Raw genomic sequence first — 26,947 nt, 5'->3', positions numbered from 1 at the left:
CAGTGTACCCACAACCACTCTATGAACTTGGAAGCATGGCTCCTGAATTCAGAGTTCGGGCATGTCAATCTACCGCAAAGATGCATGGATATCTATTTTTTTTTTTTAATAAAACATTTTATTGTTTTTTCCAACTTAACATCATAAAACATACATTCTTCATATAAACATTCAACCTATATGACCAGTGGAACAGTCCCTGGTCAGGTGAAAAGAAAACAAGAAAGAAATGAAGAAAGAAAAGAAAAGGAAAGGAAAAGGGTCTTGCAGTGTCCGTTATTTCTCACGCTATATGCCATATTGGATTACTTTTGCACATTGTGCCTTATCATCCATTGTTCAGGTTGGTGCAGTCATTGGGCATCCTCCCATTTGTTCCATATTTTGTCTGCTTTCCTCGGACATCCCCTGGCTGTATATACTCTCCTTTCCATTGCAATGCATATGTTGACGTCCGTCACCCATTGTTTGTACTGCGGTGTTTCCGAGCCCCATAATTGTGCAATGTTCCTTTTAATTATTGCTGAGGTCGTCGATAGAAGCAACGTCTCGTATTTAGATGCTTCTCCCTCCTCCTCTATCCCGAGCAGGAGTAGCTTCGGGTCTCTGTGTATCGTTCTCCCCAATACCCGTGAGTTCATCACAACATTTTTGCCAGTACTGTTGTATATGGTTGCAGTCCCACAGTATGTGGAAGAAGGTTCCCTCCTCCCTCTTGCATTGAAGACAGCGTGGGTCAGATGTTTCCCCCCAGCGATATAATGCCACCCTTGGGTAGTAAATCCTATGCAGTATTTTAAGCTGGATAAGTCTAAGTCTGGCCGAAATGGTCACCTCCCGAGGGTACATGAGGGCCCCCACCCAGTCCTCCGGTTGTATAAGTCCTATGTCTCTTTCCCATTTGCCCTTCAGGCTGGTTAGTTCAGTGGTGGCAAAGGAAGTGAATACATTATACATGGTGGACGTTACTTTAGTCTCTATGCTTGCCTCAAATATGTTTCTTTCGAGGGGAGTGCTTTCGGCCATGTCTTCAAGTGCTGGGAGGTGGGCTTGTAGGGCATGCTGCATCTGCGCATATTGGATCCGTTCAGTGCCTGGGAGGTGAAATCTGGACTCTAGGGTTTCAAAGGACACCAGTCTGCCCCCTTCTACGATATCGCTCATTGTACTGATATCATGTTGTGACCATGTACGCCATGTCGGAAGCTTGTTTACCTCAGGTAGATTCCTGTTATACAGAGGTTGTAGTGGGGTGATCTTCCCTTCCCATCCCAGGAACTTGTGTGTGTCTTTCCATACTCGGGCATTGTGTGATAGCATAGATTGTGGGGCTGAGTTAGGAATCGCTTTGTAAAGGAGTTCAGTTTGAGGTCTAACGCGTTCTCTGGCACTCCCCAGTCTATTGTGTGGCAGCGTGGTGTCCCCATGCAGTAAGTCGTTGACCACTGCCATTTGGGTAGCCCAGTAGTAGGACTGTAGGCGGGGGAGCCCTATCCCTCCCTCCCAAATGGAGCGCTGCAGAGTGCCCAGCGGAATACGTGGATGTTCGTTGTTCCAGAGGAGTTTCCTTAGTGCGTTGTCTATCTTTTTGAATTCTTTCGCTGGGATGTGCAGTGGGGCGTTTTGCAGTATGTATAAGAAGCGTGGAAGAGCCATCATTTTGAATAACGCTGCCCTTCCTAGTAGGGTCAATGGGAGAGAGACCCAGCGCCTGGCATCTTCTGTGAATCTGTTTATCGGATGGAGGTTATTGGTCACATAACTGCTCAGGTGGTTAGTAATTTGTATGCCAAGGTATTTAAACTGCTCGGTTTCTAAGCGAAAGGGACAGTTGGCTGGCGGTATAAAAGTTGTGGTACCTATTGGGAACAGTATTGATTTGGGCCAGTTTACTCTTAGCCCGCTGAAAGCACTGTAGCTGTCCAGTATGTCTACAATCGTGGAGCAGGCTTGGAGTGGGTCTTTTAAGTAAAGAAGAAAGTCATCCGTGTACAGGGAGACCCTATCCTCCTGCCCGTCTTCCCACTGAATACCACACCAGGCCAGTGACGTTCTCAATGTCTCTGCTAACGGTTCCACAGCCAGGGCAAATATCATGGCGGATAATGGGCATCCCTGTCTGGTTCCCTTCCCAAGCTTAAAGGTTTGCGATGGCCACCCATTCACTCTCATTTGTGCCTCGGGGGATTCATATAAGAGTTGCACCCAGCTCAGAAACTGGGGACCAAACCCCATCCGGCCCATTATTTCCCAAATTGCCTCCCAGTACACCGAGTCGAAAGCCTTTTCAAAATCAATCGCCAGTACAGCCAGGGGGCCTCGGGTGGTGGGAGCATTTTCTATTACAGTATGTAGCCTATGAATATTCATGCGGGTCGACCGTTTCGGCATAAATCCGCACTGGTTGGGGTGAATTAATGTTGTGATGACCTTTTGTAAGCGGTTGATATGAACTACAGAGGTCTGGCGGTTTGTCTGCTTTGGGAATCACTATCAACGTGGCTTTCCGGAGGTCTGCCGGTAGGCGTCCTCTCTCCTTGGACTGTAAGAACATTCACAGTAAGTGGGGGGCAATTTCATTTGTACCAAGTTTACGCCACATCTCAATCGGGAAGTCGTTTGGCCCCGGTGTCTTTACCGTCTGGAGTTCCGACATGGCCGCTATCAGTTCCTCCTCTGTGATATCTTTCTCAAGTAGAGCCTGCTGTTCAGCGCTTAGAGTGGGCGGGGGCTATGTCGTTTAGTACCGATCTATTGATAGGCGATGTGGGTGGCTTATAGAGCTCTGTATAGTAAGCTGCGAAGCCCTCGGCTATGTCGCGGCCGGTCATTAAGGGTTCAGCTCCTTCTGATCTTATCGCTCTGACCTGGCCGCTGCCTATTTCGCGTTTCTCTAACCATGCCAGCATTTTGCCGGCTTTATCACCGGTCTCGTATATTCTAGCTCTCATCGTCCTATGTGCCTGCCTAACGTTGTCTAGCGCAAAGTTCTGTAAGCGTTTTTGGGCAAGTGCTAGTTCTCGATTTGTGTCCTGTTATTCTAGTTCCAGGTGGTTTAGTTCAGCCTGGGTCACTTGTTCTTCGGCTTCTACCAATTTCTGTTGGTGTTTCTTTCGGTGTGCAGCAGACCATGACAGAATCTCACCCCTCAGCACTGGTTTGAGTGCCTCCCGCAGGATCCCCGGGTCATCTACCGATCCCGTGTTTAACTCAAAGTACGTTTGTCGTTTGTTGTATTTGCTCCAGAAAATCTGGGAGGCCTAGGTAGTAGTTATTTAAGCGCCAGGAGGGGGGTAGACGTTGTCTAGCCATATTAAGCTCGATTAGCATTGGGGAGTGCTCTGATATGCCGCGCGGCAGTAGAGTTGCCTTTGTGGCCCTGTGAGTCTCTGGCCCAGTCGTCTCTTGATTCCACCTCCCATCCCATTAACATTCCAGGTTAGGAGTCGTAGGGTCCTGATATCTGTGTTAGCGGAGGCCATTTGGTAAAGAGTGCGGGTTAATGACTGGCATATAGCACCATGTGCACATGTCGTCTGCTGATAGTGTTGTGGCAAAGCGTTCTAGATTTGAACTTTGGACTCTTTTCTTAACAAAACCGTTGTTAAACAAACTTCCCACCCTATACTCCTAACTCGAAGCATCTGTTGCCAGAACATTCAACAGCAAGCCTCAGCCAACCGTAGCTGAGTGAGCCCGCCAACAAATGAACAAATAAACTATTCGGGGTTGTGTCCCTGTGTGTAGGCTCCGGACGTACCCCGGTGCGGTGTCACACCAGGGGAAGGGGGGCTTCCGTCTGTGCTGGCCGCTTAGCTGTGTGTCTCTTCATGGCTAGTCTGTATACATGTTCAGCATTAGGTTGTTATACAGTACCTTAAACCCTGCACGGTAGGGTCTCGAGTGTTTCTGTTCGCATATGTTTCAGGAGTCGGTGCTCTTATTCCTGCAGCTGTGGTGCGATTCCTGGTGCAGGCGGTTGTTGGTCTGGCGGTTCAGGACCCGGCCGGGCACGGGGTGTTCTGTTTCTGTTGCCCCTCGTTGCCATCCAATCTCCCTCGATGTGTTCCGCCCATCTCGACGCCTCTCGGGGTCGGTGAAGTGGACTGTTGTGCCTCCATGGTAAATTTTAAGTTGGGCAGGGAACATCAGGCCGTATTTCACCTCGAGGGATTGTAGTTTGTTTTTTCAGTGGGTCAAACGATTGTCTAGCCTTCTGAACTTCCCTGGTGTAGTCTGGGAAGAATGCTATTTTGGATCCATTATAGGTGAGAGTGCCTTTCGCCCTTGCGGACTGGATCAGCGCATCACGATAGTTCAAAAGTTTGGCGATCACTGTACGAGGCGGGGCGCCCGGAATTGGACAACCCGTCGGTACACGGTGGGCTTGTTCAATGGAGAAGAAATTGGAGAACGTGTTTTCTTCAAACATGTCTGTAAGCCACTGTTCCAGAAATAGCTCCATATGTGGTCCCTCCGCTTTCTGCGGCAGTCCCAGGATCCTTACGTTATTACGCCTGGATCTTCCCTCGCTCTCATCCACTCGCTCCTCCATGGTTTTCAAACGTGTTGTGACTCTGGCCAGCTGCTGTTCTATGTTCCTTATTCCATCTTCCGCACCGGAGATGCGTTGCCGGTGCGCGATGTCAGCTTCTGGAGGTCATGTCGCAGGAGGGAAACGTCCATGCTGATGCCATCCATTTTCTGCTCCATGGAGGCGCTCAAGTCGGCTATGGCCACCATGATGTCTTTTAGTGATATCGAGCCCTCCATTCCCGCAATGCCGTCTGCTTGGTCTTGGTCTTGTTGGCCGTTGGCTGTCGGCGTAGTAAATTGATCTATCCTGCTCTGGGATATCAATCTTTTGGATTTGTCTTTGCCCATGTTGAATGCCAATGTGTGGGTATCGCAGTCCGGGCTGCTGTAGCGGGTATGGCGGCGATTCTTTTAATGTCACAGGCTCCCCTCACTGGTCTCGGCAACGGGGCAGTCCTCTGTGCTGCACCCAGCGGAGCCGTTTCTTCTCGTTCGCCGTGGTGTGTGGTGGGGGACCAGCTCGCCTAGTCTCCCCAGCCAATTCACGGGCTCCTCTCCACCGACCCGGCCCTGCCGTGTCGTGCGGGGCATGTGGTGGGTTTCCCGCCCGTCTCGCCTCACCAGCCAAAGTCTCTACAGACCACACGGGGGGCTGCCGCCCAACAGCTCCGTTGATTTATGCAGGTGTAGCGGACAGATCGTTTGCTTTGCGGTCCGTGGGGGGGATAGTCACGATTCTCCCTCAACGTGGCTTCCCGCCGCCCTGCTTCACTCAGGTGAGCGCGGCCATTTTGATCGTGCGATGCCGCGAGCGCGTCTCCTCCTTCCCGCCGCTCCGAACTCGCTCAAAACGGTGCATTTCGGCCTGGAATTTTCTCCATGTGCGCCGGGGGCGATTGCCTTCAGGAGGGTATGTGTTTTAGGAAGATTTGCCACTCGTAGCAGGCTATTTATTCAGGCTATTTGCTGCAGCCGTCGGAGGGCCAGGAACTCGCGTCCTCATTGTCCCGTTGCTGGCCACGCCTGATGCATGGATATCTTGAAGAAAACCAAACACTAGGCACTGTTATTATGACAAATAGATTAGTAAGCTGGTGCCAGACTAAGCAAATCAACCCCATAGATTGTTCTCGATCTAATATTCTAACCTATACGCTCCACTTGCAAGATTAATGTTCAGCTCCCTAAAAGTCCACTTGGCGGCCTTGCCCACCTACACCACTTCCCATAATGTCTCATGGTGGAAGGTACCGGTCATCAAAGCATTTATGAAAGGGGTAAACGGACTCCACTCTCCATTTTCTAACCCACCGCCAGGTTGGACCTCAATGTGGTACTCGCTAAGCTCATGGGACCCCTGTTTAAGCCTAATCACAAGTCTAGTCTCAAACACCTGACTTATAAAACTGCCTTCTTAGTAGCCATCACTTCCATAAGAAGGGTTAGTGAAATCCAAGCATTGTAAGTGCAGGATCCTTTCATTACTATACATAAGGACAAGCTGGTTTTACGTACTCGCCCTAGGTTCTCACCTAAATTCATCTCCACATTTTCATGTAAACCGGTCTATCGAGCTACCGGCTCTCTACCGAGAACTCAACAGCTCAGCTGAGGTTAAATTCCTCACACTAGATGTGAGGAGAGCGGTCCTCTACTACGTAGATAAAACCAGACAGCTAAGGAAAACAGATCAATTGTTTGTCTCCATAGGGCCAGGCAGAGAAGGTGACCACATTTCTAAGAATGCCATCTCTAGGTGGATAGTCAGATGTATCCAACTGTGTTATTTCCCCATCAGATAAAACGCTGCCTTTTACGCCCAAGGCTCACTCCACAAGAGGTACAGGAGCCACTCTGGCTTTCATTGCAAATGTCCCCTTAGACAGTATTTGCAAGGCTGCTACATGGAGCTCTTTACATACTTTCATTCAGATCTACTGCATGGACACTCATTCCAAGACAGATACACAAGTGGGACAAGCGGTTCTAAGACATGTATTCGCTCCTGAACCTTCTCACATCCTTCTTCCACTGCTCGCTAATCGATGGACAGCATGTGATCTAAGTAGATTCCACAAGCCTCAGAAGGGATACATTACTCACGCTTACTCACAAGCATATTTCTGATGCTTGTATCTTCTTAGATTCACATGCGACCCACCCTTCCTCCCCTCGGAGAGAAGGCGCATGGATGCTTATGAGCTTGTCTGATACATATCTGCTTGGATACAACTGTACTCGCGCTACACCTCATACCAGAAAAATAATCTGATGTACCTCGTGCGTGAGGGATCGTAGGTACAGTGGATCTCACACTAGGAATAGTATCACTGGCACGCCCTTTCGACGTCCCTTTGACGTCCCTTTTCGAGTTTCAAAATCAACAACTGTAATACTCCGCAGCTTCCACTAAATGTCGACCTATGCACAGCATTTGAATCTAAGCAGATACAAGCATCAGAAATACGATTACGTCGAGTAATGAATTCCATATATAATTTGAGGCTTGTGGATATGTTTTGATTCTAGCACTGTCAGCTGCAAGGACGGCAGCATAACTGCTGTGCCGTGTGCTGTTTCCCTGATCTTATAAGAAATGTCTGTGCCAACTACCCCAGAAGCCACACAGCTGGCTAAAAGACAGAACGGAGTGGAGAAGGAGAATGTAGGGGAGAGTAGAGATGACAAACTTTTGGATTTAAAGAGTGAAATGAAAATGGTCATTGCTGAGATCAAGACTGCTTTTTTAAAGTCTGAAGAGCGGTTTGGAGCAATTGTTAAGAGGGTCAATTCAGCTGAATATCATCTAAACGTTGTGGGTCAAAGGACCTTGAAACTTATGGATGAGATTAGGGAATTCAAATCAACCAATGAGAAGATCACATTGAAGCTGTCGGAGCAAGAGAATTTTTCTCGGAGAAACAACCTTCGCTTTGCCATTTTTCCAGAAAATGCAGAGACAGGTAATCCTATTGATTATCTGCAAAAGACTTTGCCAAAAATGTTGAATTTGGACTCGACAGTAACATTGGAGATTGAAAGAGCCCATCGGACACTCAGACCCAAACCAGCGCTAGGTGAGCTTCCAAGACACCTTATTGTCAAATTTCTGAGATTCCGTGTAAAGGAAATGGTTTTTAAGAGAGCTCGGGAATTAAAAGACCTTGCCTGGCGAGGTAATAAGGTGATGGTGTTTGTGGACCTAAGTAACGATGTAACGGACAAGAGGAGAGCCTTTGTGAAAGCCAAAAGGAAAGCTTGTGAAAAGGGTCTAAAATACTATGATATACCCAGCAATATTTAGGGTCATAGTGGAGGGTCATCTGCACTCCTTCACTGAAAGTGGTTCAGCAGAAACCTTTTTTTAACAGACTTAGACTTGGACCTGGACACCATGGAAGGTATGTCTTCAGACCTGGAGACAAACAAAACTGATTGAAGAAAAAAGGGAGATCTGATTGGCACTAATGAAGTCTTTTTAATGCTTTGAGCTGACTGGCTGACTCTGTATTTAATACCTTTTTTTTATTTTTTGGGATTTTATATAGTTTAAAATGGATACGAAATGTCTGCCTTCAATTCTAGCTATTAGTAACTGAATTGGAACGTTTAACTTCGTCAGAGATAAGCAAAAGGCTTTACTTGTGTGAAGATTTCAGTGAGGAAAGCACCTTTCATCACGTTTCAACGTAATGCGACGTAATGTGAAGAACGGGGTCATGTGGAACAATAAAGGAATTGTTCGGTGGTTGCGTGCACCTACAAAACTTGTGCTCATCATGCCAGAAACTTGAAGCCAGCCTGGATTGGGAGGCGAGTTGTCTTTGAGCACGGTTATTGCATGCTCTACAATGGTACCGACTTTTGTTTGGGGCAGTCACTGTTGCAGTGTTTGCCCGCACCGGCAATGGCAGACAGCAACTTTAGCGTGCATGCTGCAAACTCTCTGCTTGGCCCGTTTGTATCGCCGCGTGAAGGTATGCAGGTATTACCTCAAAACTGGAATGGAGACTTCCGCATACCATACACTGGGGCACGTATAATGTGTATGGATTGGCCTTTAATGACGGTTTACTTTTCCCTAAAGGAATGTGGAAGATTGCTGGATTTTTTTTTTTCTTTTTTACAATAACGCAGTTAAAAGGGACTGCATGCTAGCCTGTATTTGATCACAATGCGGTGATAGGATTACAGGATATGTGTTTGCGCAGCATTATATATGGATATGCAATACTGATGTCTTATGATTACAAAAAGATGCAATACTGAAAAATGGAAAGATATTTTGTGCGAATGATGCTTGATTGAAGCAATAATTATAGTGAATAGGTCTTTCATATATTATGGAAGGCAGTGTACATATTTTGACTAGTTTGTGGGTGTTGTATTGGGGTGGGATTCTAATCTATATGTTGATTGACGGAAAATGTAAACATGTTGTATTTGCCTTAAACTGCATTACTAGGGTGATTTTAAATGAGGCTTTTCATAAGCATTTGTTTGGGGCTAAAGACCATTTTATTTAGGAATATGCTAAGATATAAAATTGCATTTGTTGGGGCATAGGGTATCTGGTCTATATGGTTCAGAATGCTATGTTGGATGTATATACTTTAGCTCATTTTAAGCCTGATGATTATCAGACTTTGAGGGTCGTACAAAGATTAAGGTTTGCTTTTTTTGTGTCTTTAGCAGTAGTTTTCTTTTTTTTCTCTTCTTTCTCTCCTTTTTTCTTTCCTTTTTCTTTATCCAGTAGTCCCCTTGTGAATGTTAGTCATTATAGAAATGTTGGTGTTAATGATATGAACCAGTTATTGTTTGTTTCATGGAATGTTAAGGGGATTAATAACGCAATCAAAAGGTAAGGTCTTAGCTAGAATCCGGGGGATGATTTTTCTTCAGGAGACTCATTTGACTGAACAAAGTGGAAGTTCTTTGTCTATACCGAAATATTTGAAAGTAGTTTGATTCTAGGTCGAGGGGGGGTGAGCATATTGTTTAGGAAGATCTTCCGGTAAGAGTTGAAAAGACATTGACAGATGATGAGGCCGTATTTTGTTACTTGACCTAAGTTATGATGGGAAGAGGTTGACAATCGGAACAGTTTATGCTCCATGTTCCCCCAATGTACAGTTTTTCAATAAGTTAGGATCATTACTGGACAAAATGCAAGGTGAAGTGTTGTTGTTGGGAGGTGATTTTTAATATAGTGATGGACAGCGAAATAGACCGGAAATCTGAATGTAGGTATAATAGTGAAAAGGTTAGTGAGGAATTACGTACTTTTGTGTTCAAGTATGGGCTAGCAGATGTATGGAGGGAACTTCACAATGGGGAAGAAGAAGTTTCATTTATTCACCTTTCCATAACTCTTATTCAAGGATAGATTATTGTTTTGCCAGTAAGTCAATGATTAACCAGGTAATGGGTTTGAATATTCAGGAACGTGGAATATCAGACCATGCTTTGCTTGATATGCATATTAATTTGAAAAACATAGGAGTGAAGTGCAAAAGGTGGAGGATGCAAGCAAACAGCCTTAAGGATGATCTAGTCATAAAGGGATTTGGAAGATTTTATAAGTTTTTTTCTGATGTTTGTTAATCTGCTTAGAATCACATGCTGTGCATAGGTCCGACATCCAGTGGTCACTGCGGAGTATTGCATTTTGTTTTTCGTAGTCGAAAAGGGGACGTCGACAAGGCGTGTCTGTAACACTATCCCTATAGTGACGTGCGTTGTACCCACAATCCCTCACGCGTCGAAGTCCCTCAGATTGTTTTTTTTCGCCCAGCTACTGGTCGCCTTTACGCGGAGCTCCTCGAGAGACATTGCAGATTTCATCTCCTCGACCTTTGGTCGTTTTCCTATATTAATATAGAACATATCGATCCCCCCCTCGAAGCTGTTGTGAAGCTGTCTCCGCCGAGCAAGATCTTCGACGGAGGGGACGAGCGGAGGAGATCCTTCGGCGTTGACGAACACGTGGCCTGGCCTCGCAGGCCATATACAGTAGGGAGAGTGGGGGTCGTGGGACATCTCTAGTTCTTTTCTGAGAATGCCTTTCCTTTTCCCCTTCCTTTCCCTTGGGGTGGTTATCACGATTTATTGCCTCGGCTATGGAGAGGACACCCTTTAGGTTTTGCCCGCTTTGCAAGGGCAAGTTTACTTGGAGGACAAGCATTCACGGTGTAACCGCTGCTTGCCCCTCGATCACAAAGAGGAAGGTTGCACGGCTTGTCGGCTTCTTAAGCCGAAGACTCTAAAAGACCGTAGGGTGAAGAGGTGGCCGGCCTACGCTATGTCGAAGGCCGACGCTCCACCCACTGTTGCTACCTCCGACAGTGACGAGGAACGTGATACCACGACCTCCGCTACGGAAGTCGAAAACCCCCCTAGAGAGCGCACACGCGCTTCGTCGTCTGTCCCCGGCCCCGACGGGCTCGGCTCACGCCCTGCTTATGGGGATACACCGGCGGCCTCCTCGGACCGTTCGGGTTCGAAGCCCCTCTCGCAGCCGCGACCAGCGACTGGGCTTTCGGCAAATAAGGGCGCCGCCCCCAAATCATCGGCCGGCGCGCATCAGCAGAAAGCGCATGCCGCCGTAGAGCGATTGACACCCATAACGTCGAAACCACAGCCCTCCGCTGACAAACGAGTCACTGTGAGCTTGGCGAGGATCGTGGTAGCCGACGCCCACAAGCGTACGCCGAAAGACACGTCGAGCGCTACGCAAAGGTCGAAAGACACACCGAAAAAGCCCGAAGAAAAGCAGGGACGATCTCCTTCAGTCGAAGGGATTCCCAACACACCTGAAGGCTTTTTGGAGGGCGACGGGACACTTTCCTCGACGTTGTGGGAGAGGTCGAGCCGTTTTCAGCTACAAGACACCATTTTTCCCCCGCTAGACCGCTCAGGGGTACCCCATGAAACCATGGAAAGGCTCCATCTCTGCATGGAAAGAATGGAGAGGTTTATGAATACCCAGAACCCTCCCACTCCCAAGAGAATAAGAGAAGGGCCTCAGGAGGACCCCAGGGCCAAAATTCCGAGACTAGTCAATCCCCACCAGGACACATCCTCAGACTTCCATAGTGTGTATGACCTCACTGGGGAAGAACATTATTTTGAGGAAGAGGATGATTTTATGGACGAGGAAGAGGGACGGAACCAGGAGGAAGGTCTGGAAGACAGCCCAGACTTGGTAGAAGAAGGCTTCGGAGAAAATCCAGAAGAAGGACCTTCTCACCCCTGGCAATCCCCATCAATATATTCCGACACTGATGTCCTGAACCTAAATCCTCCTGACAATTCACCTATTAGAAACACGTCTCCCATTGACGATCAGCCCACATTTAATGCCCTGTTGCGCAGAGCAGCAGCACATTTCGAACTGGACACTGGGGAGCTCTCTCCTGAATTAGACTTTGTGGAAAGAGTAATTAAGTAGAAACCCCCGGTCAGTCAGACCATTCCCCTCCTCGCTTCGGTGAAGAGAAGAATCATCCCTTCGCTGTCCACACCCGCACTAATCGAAGGGGTCAATCCTAGAATTGAAAAACTTTTCACTCCTTCACCCTCAGACCCGCTGTACATCAGGGGACATTCCATTCCGGATTCCCTGGTAGTAACCAACACAAGAAAGAGGGCAGGGGTACCACTTTCCACCAGTGAGGCACCACCTGACAAGGAGGGCAAGCGGTTATATGCCCTTGCAAAAAGAGTTACATCCTCTGCTGCCTTTTCGGCAAGAATTGCGAACAACAATTCTTTGCTCGCTAGCTATGCGGACGTGCAGTGGGCCAAACTGCGCAAAGACGCCGAAGAAGCGCCGGAACCATTACGTACACGCCTGCTTACAACTATTGGCGAAGGAACCCAGGTCAACCAGAGTATTGTAAAGAGCTCTCTGGATGCGGCAGAAACAGCGGGACGTTCCCTAGTTCAGGGAATAATCCTAAAACGCCACGTATGGCTGCGCAACTCGGGGTTCAAACCGGAGACACAGGCGTCTTTAATAAATAAACCTGTTGAAGACTCAAACCTCTTCGGGAAAGCGGTGGATGAGGCTCTGGAGATGGCTAAAAAAGAGTTCGATACTATCAAAACTCTTGACCAAATCTCTAAGCCCTCTACCAGGCGCGGCTATGGCAACAAACGCTTTTTTCGTGGCCAACGCCAACAACAAAACCAGCAGCAACAGTACCCTGCCACCAATTTCCAGACCAATAGTGGCCAGTACAGCCAAAGAGGCCAGCGCCGGGGCAAAGGAAGAGGCCGGGGGTCCACCCCCAGAGGCTCCCAAGCCCCCAACAACACCAAGTGATGCGAAGATTAGCGTCCCCTCCCATGCAACACCGGTCGGGGGCCGGATAACATCCTTTCTTCCAGCATGGGAGGGTATAACGTCAGACCGCTGGGTACTTTCCACCGTAGCCCACGGATACTGCATCGAATTCAACAGTTCCCCAACATACAAACCCCCGAGGGGACGTCGCATGACACCGGAACATCTTGCCATCCTTCTCCAAGAAGTACAACAACTGCTGGAAAAAGGAGCCATAGAGGTCGTACCTCTATCTCAGGTAACGGAAGGTATTTATTCAGTGTACTTCCTTGTAGCCAAAAAGGATCTAACCATGCGCCCTGTATTAGATCTGCGCCCAGCGAACAAGTTTATCAAACCCCAAAAGTTTCGTATGGTGACCTTACAAGAAGTGATCCCACTGCTATCACAGGGAGATTACATGACAACATTGGACATGAAAGATGCATGCTTTCATATTTTAATGTTGCCAGCGCACAGAAAATACCTCCGGTTGATGATAGAGGGCAAACACTACCAGTTCAGAGTGCTACCCTTCGGCATAGCATCTGCACCAAGGGTATTCACGAAGGTGCTGGCAGTGGCAGCGGCCCACCTGCGCAGGTTGTCCATCCCAGTTTACCCTTACCTCGACGACTGGCTCATAACAGGGGATTCTTACGAAACATGCTTCTCCAATACCCAAAAGAGTGTAGACCTTTTGTTCCAGTTGGGCTTCTCCATCAACGAAAAGAAGTCCAGCCTAGACCCCAGCCAAATCAAACAATTCCTAGGGGCTCTAATTGAAACAAAGGACGGCCTCGTCTTCCCCTCCAAAGAGAGGGTCCAAAACATGCTGTTTCAGATCCCTCAATATGTGACCGGTCGAGAGGTGACGGTACGCAAAGCAATGCGCTTGCTAGGCATGATGGCGTCGTGTATTTATTTGGTACCTCACGCGCGCCTGCGCATGTGCCCAATGTAAGAGTGGCTCAACAGCCAGTGGTGTAAGGCCAGCGGACTATGGGACGATCTAGTGGTGGTCTTGCAGGCCTTAGTTCTCTCGCTACGGTGGTGGACAAAGGAAAACCTGGAAAAAGGGAAACCCTTTGCCACACCCGCGGCGGAAGCCACTCTAACCACAGACGCATCCCTCACAGGATGGGGGGCTCACCTATCCCATCAGACTGCTCACGGAGTGTGGACTCCGAACGTAGCATCCAAACACATCAATCTTCTGGAGCTACTAGCGGTGTTCAAGGCGCTAAAAGCCTTCCAGGAACACCTACAAGGCAGGACAGTGATGGTCCTTACAGACAGCACCACAGCCATGTATTACATCAACAAGCAGGGGGGAACCCACTCTCCAGGACTGTCCAAACTTGCCCAAAATATATGGAAGTGAGATCTCAAACAAAATATGTTCCTACTGTCACAACATGTACCAGGGGAACTCAATCTGCTGGCAGACAAACTCAGCAGAGATTTCCCCCTGCCCGAAGAGTACGAATGGCGACTGCACGAAGACATCGTCTTCGACGTCTTCACGCAATGGGGATTCCCAGAAATAGACCTGTTCGAACCCCTGGAGAACTCACAATGCCAAAGTTACGCCTCCAGGTACCCCCAGAACCAATCCAAGGGGAACGGTCTGTCGATTCAATGGTCAGGGAAATTTGTTTACGCTTCCCCCCCTCGACTCCCCTTCTCAACAAGGTGGTGCACAAAATGCACCAGGAACAAGTAACCATGATACTGGTGGCCCCAATGTGGGCCCGACAGCCATGGTTCGCTCACTTGATGGAGATGTCTCTATCTCCCCCAGTGAAACTCCCCTGCCCGTACAACATGCTGTCACAAGACAAGGGCAGGACTCTGCATCCATGCCCCCAGAACATGAACTTAGCAGCCTGGCTCCTGAGATCATAGAATTCGGACATCTACAGCTCCCGCAGAGATGCATGGACATCCTCAGGGAAGCCAGAAAACCTAACACTCGCCACTGCTATTCTAGCAAGTGGAAGAGATTTGTCATCTGGTGCAGAGGAAAGAGCATCAACCCGATTGACTGCTCACCCACACATATTGTTCTATACCTGACCCATTTATTGGATTCAGGTCTAGTGTTCAATTCCATTAAAGTCCACCTAGCGGCACTTTCTGCATACACCACTTCCCAACTCAAAGTGTCGTGGTGGAAGATCCCTGTTATAAAGGCCTTCATGGAGGGAGTAAAGAGAATACACCCCCCGATAGCTGACCCAGCTCCCGGATGGGACCTTAACGTGGTACTTACCAGACTCATGGGCTCACCATTTGAACCCATGCACAAAGCATCTCTTAAAGACCTCACTCTTAAGACTGCTTTTCTAATAGCCATCACCTCCATCAGGAGAGTAAGTGAACTACAGGCTCTTTCTGTTCTAGACCCCTTTGTTACAGTTCACAAAGATAAGGTGGTTCTACGCACTCACCCAAGGTTTGCTCCCAAATTCATCTAAAAATTCCACGTAAACCAGTCTATAGAACTACCAGCGTTCTTTCAAAATCCTTCCAACTTGGGAGAAAGGACTCTGCACACACTAGATGTCCGCAGAGCGGTCATGTTCTACATGGAAAGAACCAGACCACTGAGGAAGACTAATCAGTTCTTCGTCTCGGTGGCAGCAGGAAGAGAAGGGGATGCAGTTTCAAAGTCCATTATTTCTAGATGGATTGTTCAATACATCACTCTCTGCTATACTCTTGCTAAGAGAGAACTGCCCTTTAGCACATTCTACTCGAGGCACGGGGGCGTCCATAGCATTCATTGCAAATGTTCCCCTTGAGTCCATCTGCAAAGCGGCTACCTGGAGTTCTGTGCACACCTTTACAAAACACTACTGTCTAGATGCACACTCTAGATCTGACTCCCAGGTGGGACAGGCAGTATTAAGACATCTTTTCTCTACTGTTCCTTCTCATAACCCACCGCCAACTCGGGTACTGCTCGCTAGTCTATGCACAGCATGTGATTCTAAGCAGATTAACAAACATCAGAAGACAATGCATTACTTACCGTAAAAGCATTTCTGATGGTTGTATCTGCTTAGATTCACATGCGCCCACCCTTCCTCCCCGCTCGGATGGAAGGAACATAGACATCATTTTCTATATTTCTCCAGCATGGGGTCTGGCATGGATTCACATGCTCATGAATATTCCCCGTCGTCAGGCTGGGAATCCTCGGTAAAGAAAAAACCAGTATCAGTTTCGTTTCTGATCTGTCTTTCGTAGTAATAACCAATCACTGGTCTCTGCGTCATACTGACCACAGCCAATGACTGCCCTCTACCTAAGCACCGCCTCTGGCAGCCATCTTCAGATTTTTACCGCACGTTCATGTGTTGGGATCCTCGTGCTATTGCTCTCGAGCGTTAGTGCTTTTTTTCGCGCTTTTTCACAAAAAACTTCAATTCTTTCGGTCAAAAGAGCCTCAAGCTCCACCGATCCTACATCCGATCAACGGGGACCCGTGTCGGATTCGTCTGTGCCCCTCAAGGGTGAAGATTTCATCGAGCTACACTTCGGAGGACTCCAGAAGCTTCTCAGGCCCGGTCTCGGAGATGGCCCAGGAGAAGGGAAGCTCGACGCCCGGAAAGCTGTTCAGGGTCTGCCCTGGATGCCAGCTGCAGAACGTCTTTAAGGAAGACGAACACTCTTTCTGCCTTTACTGCCTTCATGAGGACAAAACGCACGTGGAGAAGGACTGTGCGTTTTGCGGCAACATGTCGGAACGGACCATGAAGGACCGTCATCAACGTCTCGCCAACTGGCTGGAGGGTAAGAGCCCGTCTGGCGAGAAGAAGAAGAAATCCGAGCGGTCTTCTAAGACCTTTGAGGGCGCCCCGGCGACGGGGGCCCAACATAAGGCCAAGCACCGCGAGTCCGCTGGCACCGGGAGCGCCGAACGGTCGGGCTCTACGGGCGCCAGGCAGGGCGCACCCTCCCCGGCACCATCAACCACGAGCCAGCGCTCTGGGTCGGGTAAGAGGAAGGCCGAGCACCCGGCGAAGCTCCTGGAGAGGCCCCGGTCGAGCTCTAAGGCAGAGGAGGAGCGTGGCAGTGCCCCCTCCCTCAAGGATAAGGCGGTGAGCGCACCTAAGGTGGTGAAGGCCTTGATCCATCCAACCAAGCCCTCTATCGAAACGGTCGCGGCGGCCCTGGCTCAGCCTGTGGAGGCTGCGCCAGTGGTGGCGACCTCAGGGCCCAGAATCTCCCTGCCTCCTCGGAGGGAGTCTTCTTTTGTGCCCATCGATAGGACCCCCGTGAAACCCTCCGTGGGGAAGAAGAAGGGGGGCAGGGCGTCGTCGTAGATTCGGCCTCAACCTCAGAAGAGGAGCTGATCGAGGTCTTAAGCCACGGCCTAGGCGTGGAACAAGGCCAGCCCGTCGGAATGGACCCCGACGCGGGTGACGACGACGACATCGTCGAGGATACCGACGGGGCCCCTGCTCGCCCGTCGGATTCCCCTCTGCCAGCGCCGCGAGACAACTCGGCGGCCATTTTGTTGGCCATACAGTCCTTATGCACCGAGATAAGGACGAGGCTACCGTTACCGACGGATGAACCTCTCCCGTCGGGGGATCCAGAACCGGGACCTTCTGGTGTTCCCCCTACCAAGAAAAGAAGGATCCATCCTCCACCTCCTTTTCAACCGTCGCGCCCCGTCCAGCCCTCCTCCCCGTCCACCCGAGGGGATGATACGGGGACTGACACGGCAGCGACGGGTACGGACGACGAGGCATACGACGAGGATTTTCCGTCGTCGCCTCCCACCAGGGCTTCTCCGCCCGACGAGATCGGATCTTTCCACTCCATGATCTCCAGGGCTTCCGAGCTTTTCCAACTCTGCCCTGAGGAGAAGAAAAAGGAAGGCTTCCTTTATCAGCGGCGCGAGGCCAAGAGGAAGACGGTCCTCGCAGTGCCTCTGTTGGACGACATTTGGGATGAGGGCCTTTCCCTCCTCAAGAACCCTTCCACTACGCCAGCTAGAAGAGACCGGTACGAGAAAAAGTACCGGGTCCCGGACACGGCCCCCCTATGCCTCCGGGCGCAGCCTACCCCGGACTCCGTCGTCTCCGCGGCAGCCAGGAAGAAAGCGGGGGGGGGGTGCGGCCTCCACATCGACTTCCCCGCCGGACGGCGAGGGAAAGAAATTGGATGCTATGGGACGTAGAGTCATCTCGTCGGCAGCGACGACGATTAAAGCGGCCAACGCCTTGGCTATCGTGGCCCGCTACGACAGGGAGCTCTGGTACAAGATAGCTCCCCTGCTGGATTTTCTGCCGGACGACAAGAGGGCGGAGGCCCTTGAGATCCTCCAGGAAGGTGAAGTGGCTTCGGACCACGCCATCACCGTGGCGACGGACATGGCCGACACTGGGTTCCGCCAGCTGGGCAACGGCGTTTGCCTTCGACGTCGTGGATGGCTCAAAGCTACGGACTTTCGGCAGGACGTCCAGACCAGAGTCCTGGACATGCCCTTCGACGGGAACAACCTGTTTGGGAAGACAGTGGACGATTCCCTTCAGGCCATCAAGGCGGATACTGAGACGGCCCGGGCCCTTGGAGTCCTGCAGCAATGACGGACGCCCTTTCGGAGCGGCGGAGGCAAGGGCGCCTCCAAAGGTTCCGGCGGCGGTTTCGCTTCCTACCGTCAAGCGGCCCGCTCGTCGTCGCAAGAGGCCTACAGAGGACGAGGCAAGTCTAGCGGACCCCGCCGTCGTCGCCAAGGAGGTCAAGGCGGCAAGGCCGCGTCCAAGCAGGATTGAACCGGCCGTGGGGTCGGTCCCCCACCGAAGCACCCCGGTGGGAGGCCGGCTGGCGGGCTTCGTCAGCGTGTGGGAGTCCATCTCCACCGACCGTTGGGTGCTGGACGCCCTGGCCCGGGGCCACGCGCTCGAGTTTCAAAGAAGGTGCCCGCGCGTCCCCCCCGTGGCCAGGAAAGAACTTCACGTCCCTCAACTTCTCCTGGAGGTAAAGGCGATGCTCAGAAAGGGCGCCATCGAACTCGTCCCAAAGAGGCTTCGGGGCTCCGGAGTCTACTCGCGATACTTCCTCGTGAAGAAGAAGACGGGAGGATGGCGCCCCATCCTGGACCTGCGACGGCTGAACAAGTTCATCAAGGCGCAGAAGTTCCGGATGGTCACCCTCCAGCACGTCCTGGGTCAACTGGAGGAAGGAGACTTCCTATCGTCGTTGGATTTGGAGGATGCCTACTTCCACATTCCCATCCTAAAGGGGCACCGAAAATTCCTCAGGTTCGTGGTCCAAGGGCGTCATTACCAGTTCAAAGCCCTTCCCTTCGGACTACGGTCGGCACCCAGGGTATTCACCAAGTGCCTCGCACCGGTGGCGGCGCAGCTGCGCCGCGAGGGGATTCACGTCTACCCCTACCTGGACGACTGGCTCATCCGCGCCAAGACGAAGGAGCTCGCCGTGGTCCACACGGCAAGGACCGTCCAACTCCTCACGGACCTGGGATTCTCCGTGACCTGGGATTCTCCGTGAACTACGCCAAATCCCACCTGGTGCCCGCGCAAGTCGCACTGTTTCTGGGAGCGAGGCTCGACACAGTGTCCCTTCTGGCCTCCCCGTCGGAGGAGAGGACCAGGACCATCTTGGGCAAGGTGCAACGGATGTTGGTGGCCGACGCGGCCAAAGTGAGATCCATCAAGTCCCTCCTCGGGATGATGTCTTCCTGCATCTACCTCATTCCCATGTGCAGGCTCCGGATGCGCCCGTTGCAAGAATTCCTGGATGCGCGCTGGATCCAGACGACGGGCAGCTTCGAGGAAAGGATCAAGCTCGACGAGAGTTTCCGACGAGCGATACGGTGGTGGGGCTCCCGCGCGCATCTGACGGCGGGCATGGACTTCCAGACCCCAGCCCACCAGGAGACTGTGACCACGGATGCCTCCCTGGAAGGGTGGGGAGCGCACACCGAAAATCTGCACGCGAGGGGACTCTGGCTCCCGACGGAGAAGTCCCTGCATATCAACGTCCTGGAGCTCCGTGCAGTGTTTTGGGCCCTCAGGTCCTTCCTTCCGTCCCTCAAGGGCAAGGTGGTGAGGATCTTCACCGACAACACCACCACCATGTTTTACATCAGGAAACAGGGCGGAACCAGGTCCCCAGCGCTGTCCAAGGAGGCGCAGGACCTGTGGCATTGGGCCGTCGCCCAAGGGATTTTTCTGGTGCCGTTTCATCTGGCAGGGATAAAAAACACCATCGCCGACTCACTCAGCAGGGAGCTGCGCTCGTGCCACGAGTGGGAACTACGGCAGGATCTGGTGGATCGCCTCTTCCGACGGTGGGGCACACCCCAGATCGACCTGTTCGCGACGGCGACGAACACCAAGTGCCGGAGGTTCGCCAGCAGGTTTCCCCAGACGAGGAGCATGGGCGATGCTTTCTCGTTCCCCTGGGAGGGCCTGTTCCTCTACACGTTCCCTCCCTTGCCTCTGCTAATCCGGCTCGTCAACCAGCTCAAGAGGTCACGGTGCAGGATGATCCTCGTCGCACCTGCGTGGCCGAGGCAGATATGGTTCCCGGACCTTCTGGACTTGTCAGCGTCCCCGCCGATCAAGCTGCCGGCGGACGCGGATCTACTCTCCAGGGAAGGAGGCGCCATCCTCCACCACGACCCGAAGTCGCTGAACTTGCAGGCCTGGCTCCTGCAGCGCTAGAGTTTGGAGGATACGACATACCGGCCGATTGCAGAGAGGTTCTTGCAAAGGCCAGGGCGTCCTCGACTCTTAAATGCTACGGACACAAATGGAAGAGGTTCTCTGTCTGGTGCCACGCACAGAAGATTAACCCTCTACGGATTACGGCTCCCCAAGTACTGCCGTACCTGCTGACGCTGGCCAAAGCTGGTTTGGCACACGCGTCCATCAAGATTCATCTTGCTGCGATCTCCCGATACACCAGAACCACGGGGCGGACGTCCTTGTGGTCTCATCGTCTGGTGAAAGAGTTCATGAAGGGACTGTTCAGATCGTTCCCGCCGGTGAAGGCTCCGGCCCCGGCGTGGGAGCTCAACGTGGTGCTGACCAAGCTCATGGGACCTCCGTTCGAGCCTCTGCACTCGGCCCCGTTGAAGTTTCTATCGTGGAAAACAGCTTTTCTTGTGGCCATCACCTCCGCACGACGAGTGGGAGAGATCCAGGCCCTTTCCTGCAAGGCCCCGTACTTGACTTTCCACGACACGAGGGTAGTGCTCAGGACGCACCCCTCCTTCATGCCCAAGGTACCGTCGGACTTCCATCTCAACGAACCCTTGGTGTTACCTGTGTTCTTCCCGTCGCCTTCGTCGCCGGCTGAGAGGACTTTGCACTCGCTGGATGTAGCTAGAGCGCTGAAGTTCTACGTGGACCGCACGAAGGGTTTTCGGAAGACGTCACAACTCTTTGTGAACTTTGGACCTGTCAATCAGGGGAAGGCTCTCTCGAAGGCTTCCATCTCCAGATGGCTCTCCGGCTGTATCATCTACTGTCACCGGTTGGCAAACCGACCGCTGCCTGGCCGTCCGAGAGCCCATTCCACCAGAGCGATCGCAGCTACCACGGCGTTCCTATCTGGTGTGCCCCTGCTGGACATATGCAGGGCTGCTACGTGGAGGTCGACGCACACCTTCACGAAATTCTACTGCGTCGACCGGGATTCCAGGGAGGAGTCCAGGGTCGGCCAAGCAGTGCTGCGCAACCTGTTCGCCTGAGGTGAGCCTGGTGAGGAGGTAAGATGCTTAATGTTGAGTTGATGTGATGCTTAATGTTGAGCCTTTGCCACCTCCCGTGGTTGTGCATGTGTGTACTGCTATGTATTCTTTATTCATGAGCATGTGAATCCATGCCAGACCCCATGCTGGAGAAGGAACAAGTTACTTACCTGTAACTGTTGTTCTCCAGCATGGGTCTGGCATGGATTCACATGCGAACCCTCCCGCCTACCCCTCTGCGGCTCTTCACTTGGTCATACTGCCACTTCACGTGCTTCCAAATCTGAAGATGGCTGCCAGAGGCGGTGCTTAGGTAGAGGGCAGTCATTGGCTGTGGTCAGTATGACGCAGAGACCAGTGATTGGTTATTACTACGAAAGACAGATCAGAAACAAAACTGATACTGGTTTTTTCTTTACCGAGGATTCCCAGCCTGACGACGGGGAATATTCATGAGCATGTGAATCCATGCCAGACCCATGCTGGAGAACAACAGTTACAGGTAAGTAACTTGTTCCTTCTCTCTTTTCTGTACTCACTCACGTCTAGAAGGCTCCCTCAGGGCAGAAAAATACAAACAGAAGGACTTTGACGCGTGAGGGATTGTGGGTACAACGCACGTCACTATAGGGATAGTGTTACAGACACGCCTTGTCGACGTCCCCTTTTCGACTACGAAAAACAAAGTGCAATACTCTGCAGTGACCACTGGATGTCGGACCTATGCACAGCATGTGAATCTAAGCAGATACAACCATCAGAAATGCTTTTACGGTAAGTAATGCATTGTCATTTTGAAGATAATAAGGATACAGCCAGAATGAAGTCTGTTTGGGATTGTTTTAAGGCAGTGCTAAGAGGTGAATTGATGAGTAGAACTATGCATGTTAAAAGGACAAATCTGAGAGAGATTAGTAAAATGGAGGAGGTTAAAGTTATGCAGAAGGTTTGTGCAACTGGAGATTCGGAACAGAATAGGATTAGATTAATGAAATTGGAAGCTGAAATGAATGACCGAGTACAAAGTTGGCAAATAATGATATGTTTTATCCAAGGCAACGGTTTTGGGAATATGGTGACAAGAATTGCAAACTATTAGCTAATAGGATAAGAGGGATGATTACAGACACATGTATTTCATCTATTCAAACAGACAGAGGAGATACTTTGCATTTGACTAGAGAAATCTGTGAATGTTTCAGAGGTTATTATGAGCGGTTCTACCATTAGGAAATACATCCTAGTACTGAGAATTTAGAATCTTTTTTTTTGGATAAAATTACTTTGTCTAAATTAGATCTAGGGGGAAAAAACATGTTGGATTCTATGATTGATGTTGCAGAAGTTTATACTGCTATCTCACAGATGAAGGATGGGAAATCACCTGGGCCAGATGGATTAGTGTCAGAGTTTTATAAGAGGTTTGATTCTCAAGTGGCACCAATTTTATGTGTGCCCTGTAAGTCGCCAGGACTGGAATCTGGATCCTCTTGTAGTATCTGAAGGAATTTTAATCATTAACCCTTCAAATGGGAAAGGCTAAATAAAGAAATATATAGGTTTACATTGTAGCAGGCCATTGAAAGATAATTCTGAGGAAAGTGTATACGTCAGTACTTGGACACAATCTGCTACATATTCAGTGGGTCCAGATCAATGAAAACTAGTTCTAAATATCCTTTGTGGTCCATGGCCATTAAATAAATGGATCCAAATGTCTGAGATGGTGACATTCTGTTCCAGCACCTACTTAAAGTATTATGTATGGTGGCTATATGCAACAGTCCAGGGCTTTTAGGACGTTCTGGTGCTTCCATAGCAAGCTCCTTGTAACTCTTTTATATGGTGTTATTGGGCAATGTCTAAGATGCCCGCTTTCTAAACTCTAACTCAAGGAAACGGAGATCTCCCATGCTGGTGGATCCCAGGTCGCAGTACTGTGAAAAATGTCTATGGAGAGTTATGGCTTGCGTTTTCACTATATAAGTAGCATACATGATAATGTCAACTTAAGGGTCCAGGCTCATGCCACTTATGATCTTCATATTGAATGAAGCCTATAAATGGAACCCCTGGTATTGCATGATCTGTAATTCTTTCTAATAGAGCTTGATAAGTTTGCTTCTTTTTATAGACCTATTTCAAAGTGATGAATTAAGATCAAACAAGGCGTACACCTGGGCATTTGAGAGACTTCACATGGTATTGAAGGAGAGCAGTCTGGCATGTGCAGATTAATGATGAAACTGGAGAGGTTATGGTGTTCAAATGTTTATTGAACGATGTGGCTTGCTCCTGATGGACCGGAGTGTGTTTTTATTGTATAATTTGATAATTTCTTTATTGCAAGAATTACTACTAAATAAAACAAAATGAAGCAAATTACATCGTTTGTAGGAAGTGATGAAATACTTGTACCTCCTAGTGTTTCATTTATGTAAGATTTCTCTCGGCTTTGACAATTAACACAGTTCATTCGGTTGGTAAAAGCTATAAGGTATCCATTTTCTATAGCGATTTCTTTTGCGTTTGTCTTCTTGCCTCATTAGCAGCAACCCAGTGACTATGGTGAAGTTAAAGGAATTACGGCGCTCATAGAGGGGACCTCTGCGAGGCCAGAAAATCTTGCATGGCTCTTGTGACTTTACACAGTATTGTTGTATTCGCGGGTATTTTAAAGGTGCAAAACCTAATTTATCAGCAGCAGTTAAAGGTTTGATAAGTGTGTGTTCTAAAACAAACTACATATGCTCGCTCTGTATGTATCGCCACGTTTGAGTTGAAGCGATTGTTGCAAACCCACAGCAATGCTATGAAACACTTTGTAAATGATGCAGGGATCTCAATTCGGGACATGTTGAAGTAAAGAACTCATAGCCTTCTTTATCATATCTACTGCTTCCTCTGCAGCGATAGGAGCCGGTCACCATTGGTAAGCTCCTTTTGGCTCTCGATCTTCATCTTCAAATTGCCATCTGAGCCCAGTGACTGGGTGAGAGTGCCCTGGATGTCTGGTTCTAAGGGCAGTTAGATTCCTCCTCTGTCCAGGCTGCGGAGGAGAGTTGGTAAACCAAACAGTCCATCTTACTAATAAACCTTTAACCGTGGACAAATAAATGCAACAGAAAATAGATATGTGCAGGTGGGCTGTGATCTGCTGGGATTTTAGACCATTTGGAAGGGGGGGGGGGGAATGTGTATACAATTTAAGGGAAAGAAGCACAAACAGGCATTTCTGGAAACGTAACAAAGCAGGTTAAAGATATGTAGGTGTGTACCCCGCAATGGAGTACTAAATAAACCTCTTATGGGAGGCACATTACTTTGGATAATTAAATACTTTCAGCAGTTTAGGCTACGGGACTAAAAACCAATGTAAATTGGAGTAGATGCAATCTGTGATGCAAATGGGCAATCCAAGGAAGAGGCAGTGGACTCTTTTTGAAAAATGAAAGAACCTTTCCCAGATTAATTACAATGATCTGGGATGATTGTATGTTAGAAATGCAACAGAATCCTGTCTGTGCTAGCTTGCTTTTTTCTGGTAATGGTTTGGAAAGCAGTGTAGCCTAACTCTCACCGAGCAACGTTTTTGTGTTGCATACAACATTTTTTCATCTTCAAAGATAGGTTTCCATGTATTCTTGCCCATTTCCCCCATGTTTTTACATCCGTACCTTCGTTTTTTTTCCTTTCTTTTTTTACACTGTACTTCGATGCATTAGAGTTGTAGGTTCAAACCCTGCTCTGGGTGTATCTGGCGTTTTTCTACTCACTGACATCTGCCCTTTCTACAGGACTCTGCTATCGAAGGCCCCTTGGAGGCATGCAGACGCTGGGCTGGGTCTCCGCTTCCTTCCCTGCACTGGTGTTGTCGAGGACGGGTAAGTCTTTGCTCACAGTATGGCTTTTTGGTCTCAGGAGAAGAAAGTACAGAACAATCATATTGCTGTCTAAGCTGTGAAGTGTCTCTACTCAGAGGTTGAGTGCTTTCTTCGGAGTGCTCACTGGGCTGTCACTGGCTAATCATTCGGGTTCTCCGAATCTTTGTGGTAGAGCGAGAACAACTGTGCAGTCTCGCAGGACTGGAAAATAGCCAGGATTTCTACTCAAAGACATATCTGCCTCTCCCAGTCGAGAAAGTGAAGTTACAAGAAAGCTTACCTCTTGAAGCACATGTGGCTTTGCCAGATTGTTGCTGATGGAGGAAAACATTTCACATATTTCTGGACAAAGGCTGTTTTGTTTCTGGATTTAGAGAACCTGCATTAAAAATAGTTCTGCACACCTCCACCAAGACGTTGGAATGTGTCCTTGGTAGAAGTGGATGTTTGGCTCTCTTGGCCAGCTGGCCACTGCTTCAGTGCCATTTACAATTTCACTATTCCCTGATTTGTCTGGGCCCCATTTGCCATGACAATAGACTTACTTTTGACCTCCAGCAGGCTGCCTGAAATCGCAACCATATTTCTAGATCTTTAAAAATATTTAGCCTGTGATTTCCATTCTGCTTGATTCTTTTCCACTTTCCCAAGGACCATGATTTTGGAAATCTCAGTCTTTCTCGACAGTTGAATAACTGTTTGACATGAGTGTTTTGTGCCGCTTACCTGCACGTCTGCTTGTTAAGAGCCTTTCATTGGTATCTAGGGGCGAAGTGCAGTGAATCATTTGCTATATAAAGCCAAATAATTTCTTGTTTGTCTAAAATTGTCTTCCACCCCAATCATTGTCGAACGTACAGTAGTTTCTATTGGTATCCCTTTGTGTACGAAATTCTATGTAAATACTGTATAAAGCGCAGCCGTTAATCATTCAGCAGAATTTCCTTGGTATAACCTCCTGTTCATTTTCCCTGTTTTCTGCATCCTTGGAAACAACTTGGATTTTTGGGTTTGAATTTACTTTTACCCCACATATCTTTGTTCATCACAAATTCGTCCTAGTAAAATGATTAAACCTTTATCAGCATGTAAGTAGGCATGAATTTGTAAGAGCCTAACTTTTAACTGTACAAGGGTTGAATTAATCGGGCTCTACTCTAGAAATGCAATCTAATGTTTAATTATCACTTCTTGTTGTAGCATAGATAATCCATTTAAGCTCCTGGTCCATTCCATCAAACCAATTTGGTTCTCACGAGCCTTCTTGCTAAATGTTGAAAACTAAGAAGATGGCATTTGATAGCTAACCCTTTATCACTGGGGTTGCTACAGGTTTTTAATTTGTATGGTTTTTGGGATAGTGTTTAGTTGCTCGTTCAGTTGGCACTTCAGCACCATGGCATGTTGTATTATATGAAAAGATTTTCAGAACCAGAGGCAAGAATTGGCACAGTGCTAGAG

At 49.2% G+C, this 26,947-nt stretch overlaps 1 protein-coding gene across 3 annotated transcripts in view; it reads left to right on the top strand.

Moving 5' to 3' along the window:
* ZFR (zinc finger RNA binding protein) overlaps positions 1 to 26,947 on the top strand; it is a 1,119,848-nt gene that overhangs the window by 202,478 nt on the left and 890,423 nt on the right. For 2 of the 3 annotated variants that reach the window (XM_069627081.1, XM_069627083.1), the window contains exon 4: positions 25,400 to 25,486. The exons of the other annotated variant lie outside the window; for it this stretch is intronic. In XM_069627081.1, the coding sequence (XP_069483182.1) occupies positions 25,400 to 25,486 (87 nt within the window). The remainder of the gene's footprint in view (positions 1 to 25,399; positions 25,487 to 26,947) is intronic. 3 annotated transcript variants of the gene reach the window in all.

The sequence above is a fragment of the Ambystoma mexicanum genome, chromosome 6p, assembly GCF_040938575.1.
Source record: "Ambystoma mexicanum isolate Mex_15411 chromosome 6p, UKY_AmexF1_1, whole genome shotgun sequence".
Taxonomy (NCBI): Eukaryota; Metazoa; Chordata; class Amphibia; order Caudata; family Ambystomatidae; genus Ambystoma; species Ambystoma mexicanum.
Note: the sequence above shows the minus strand (reverse complement) of the source record. Positions and strands in the feature narration are given on the sequence as shown.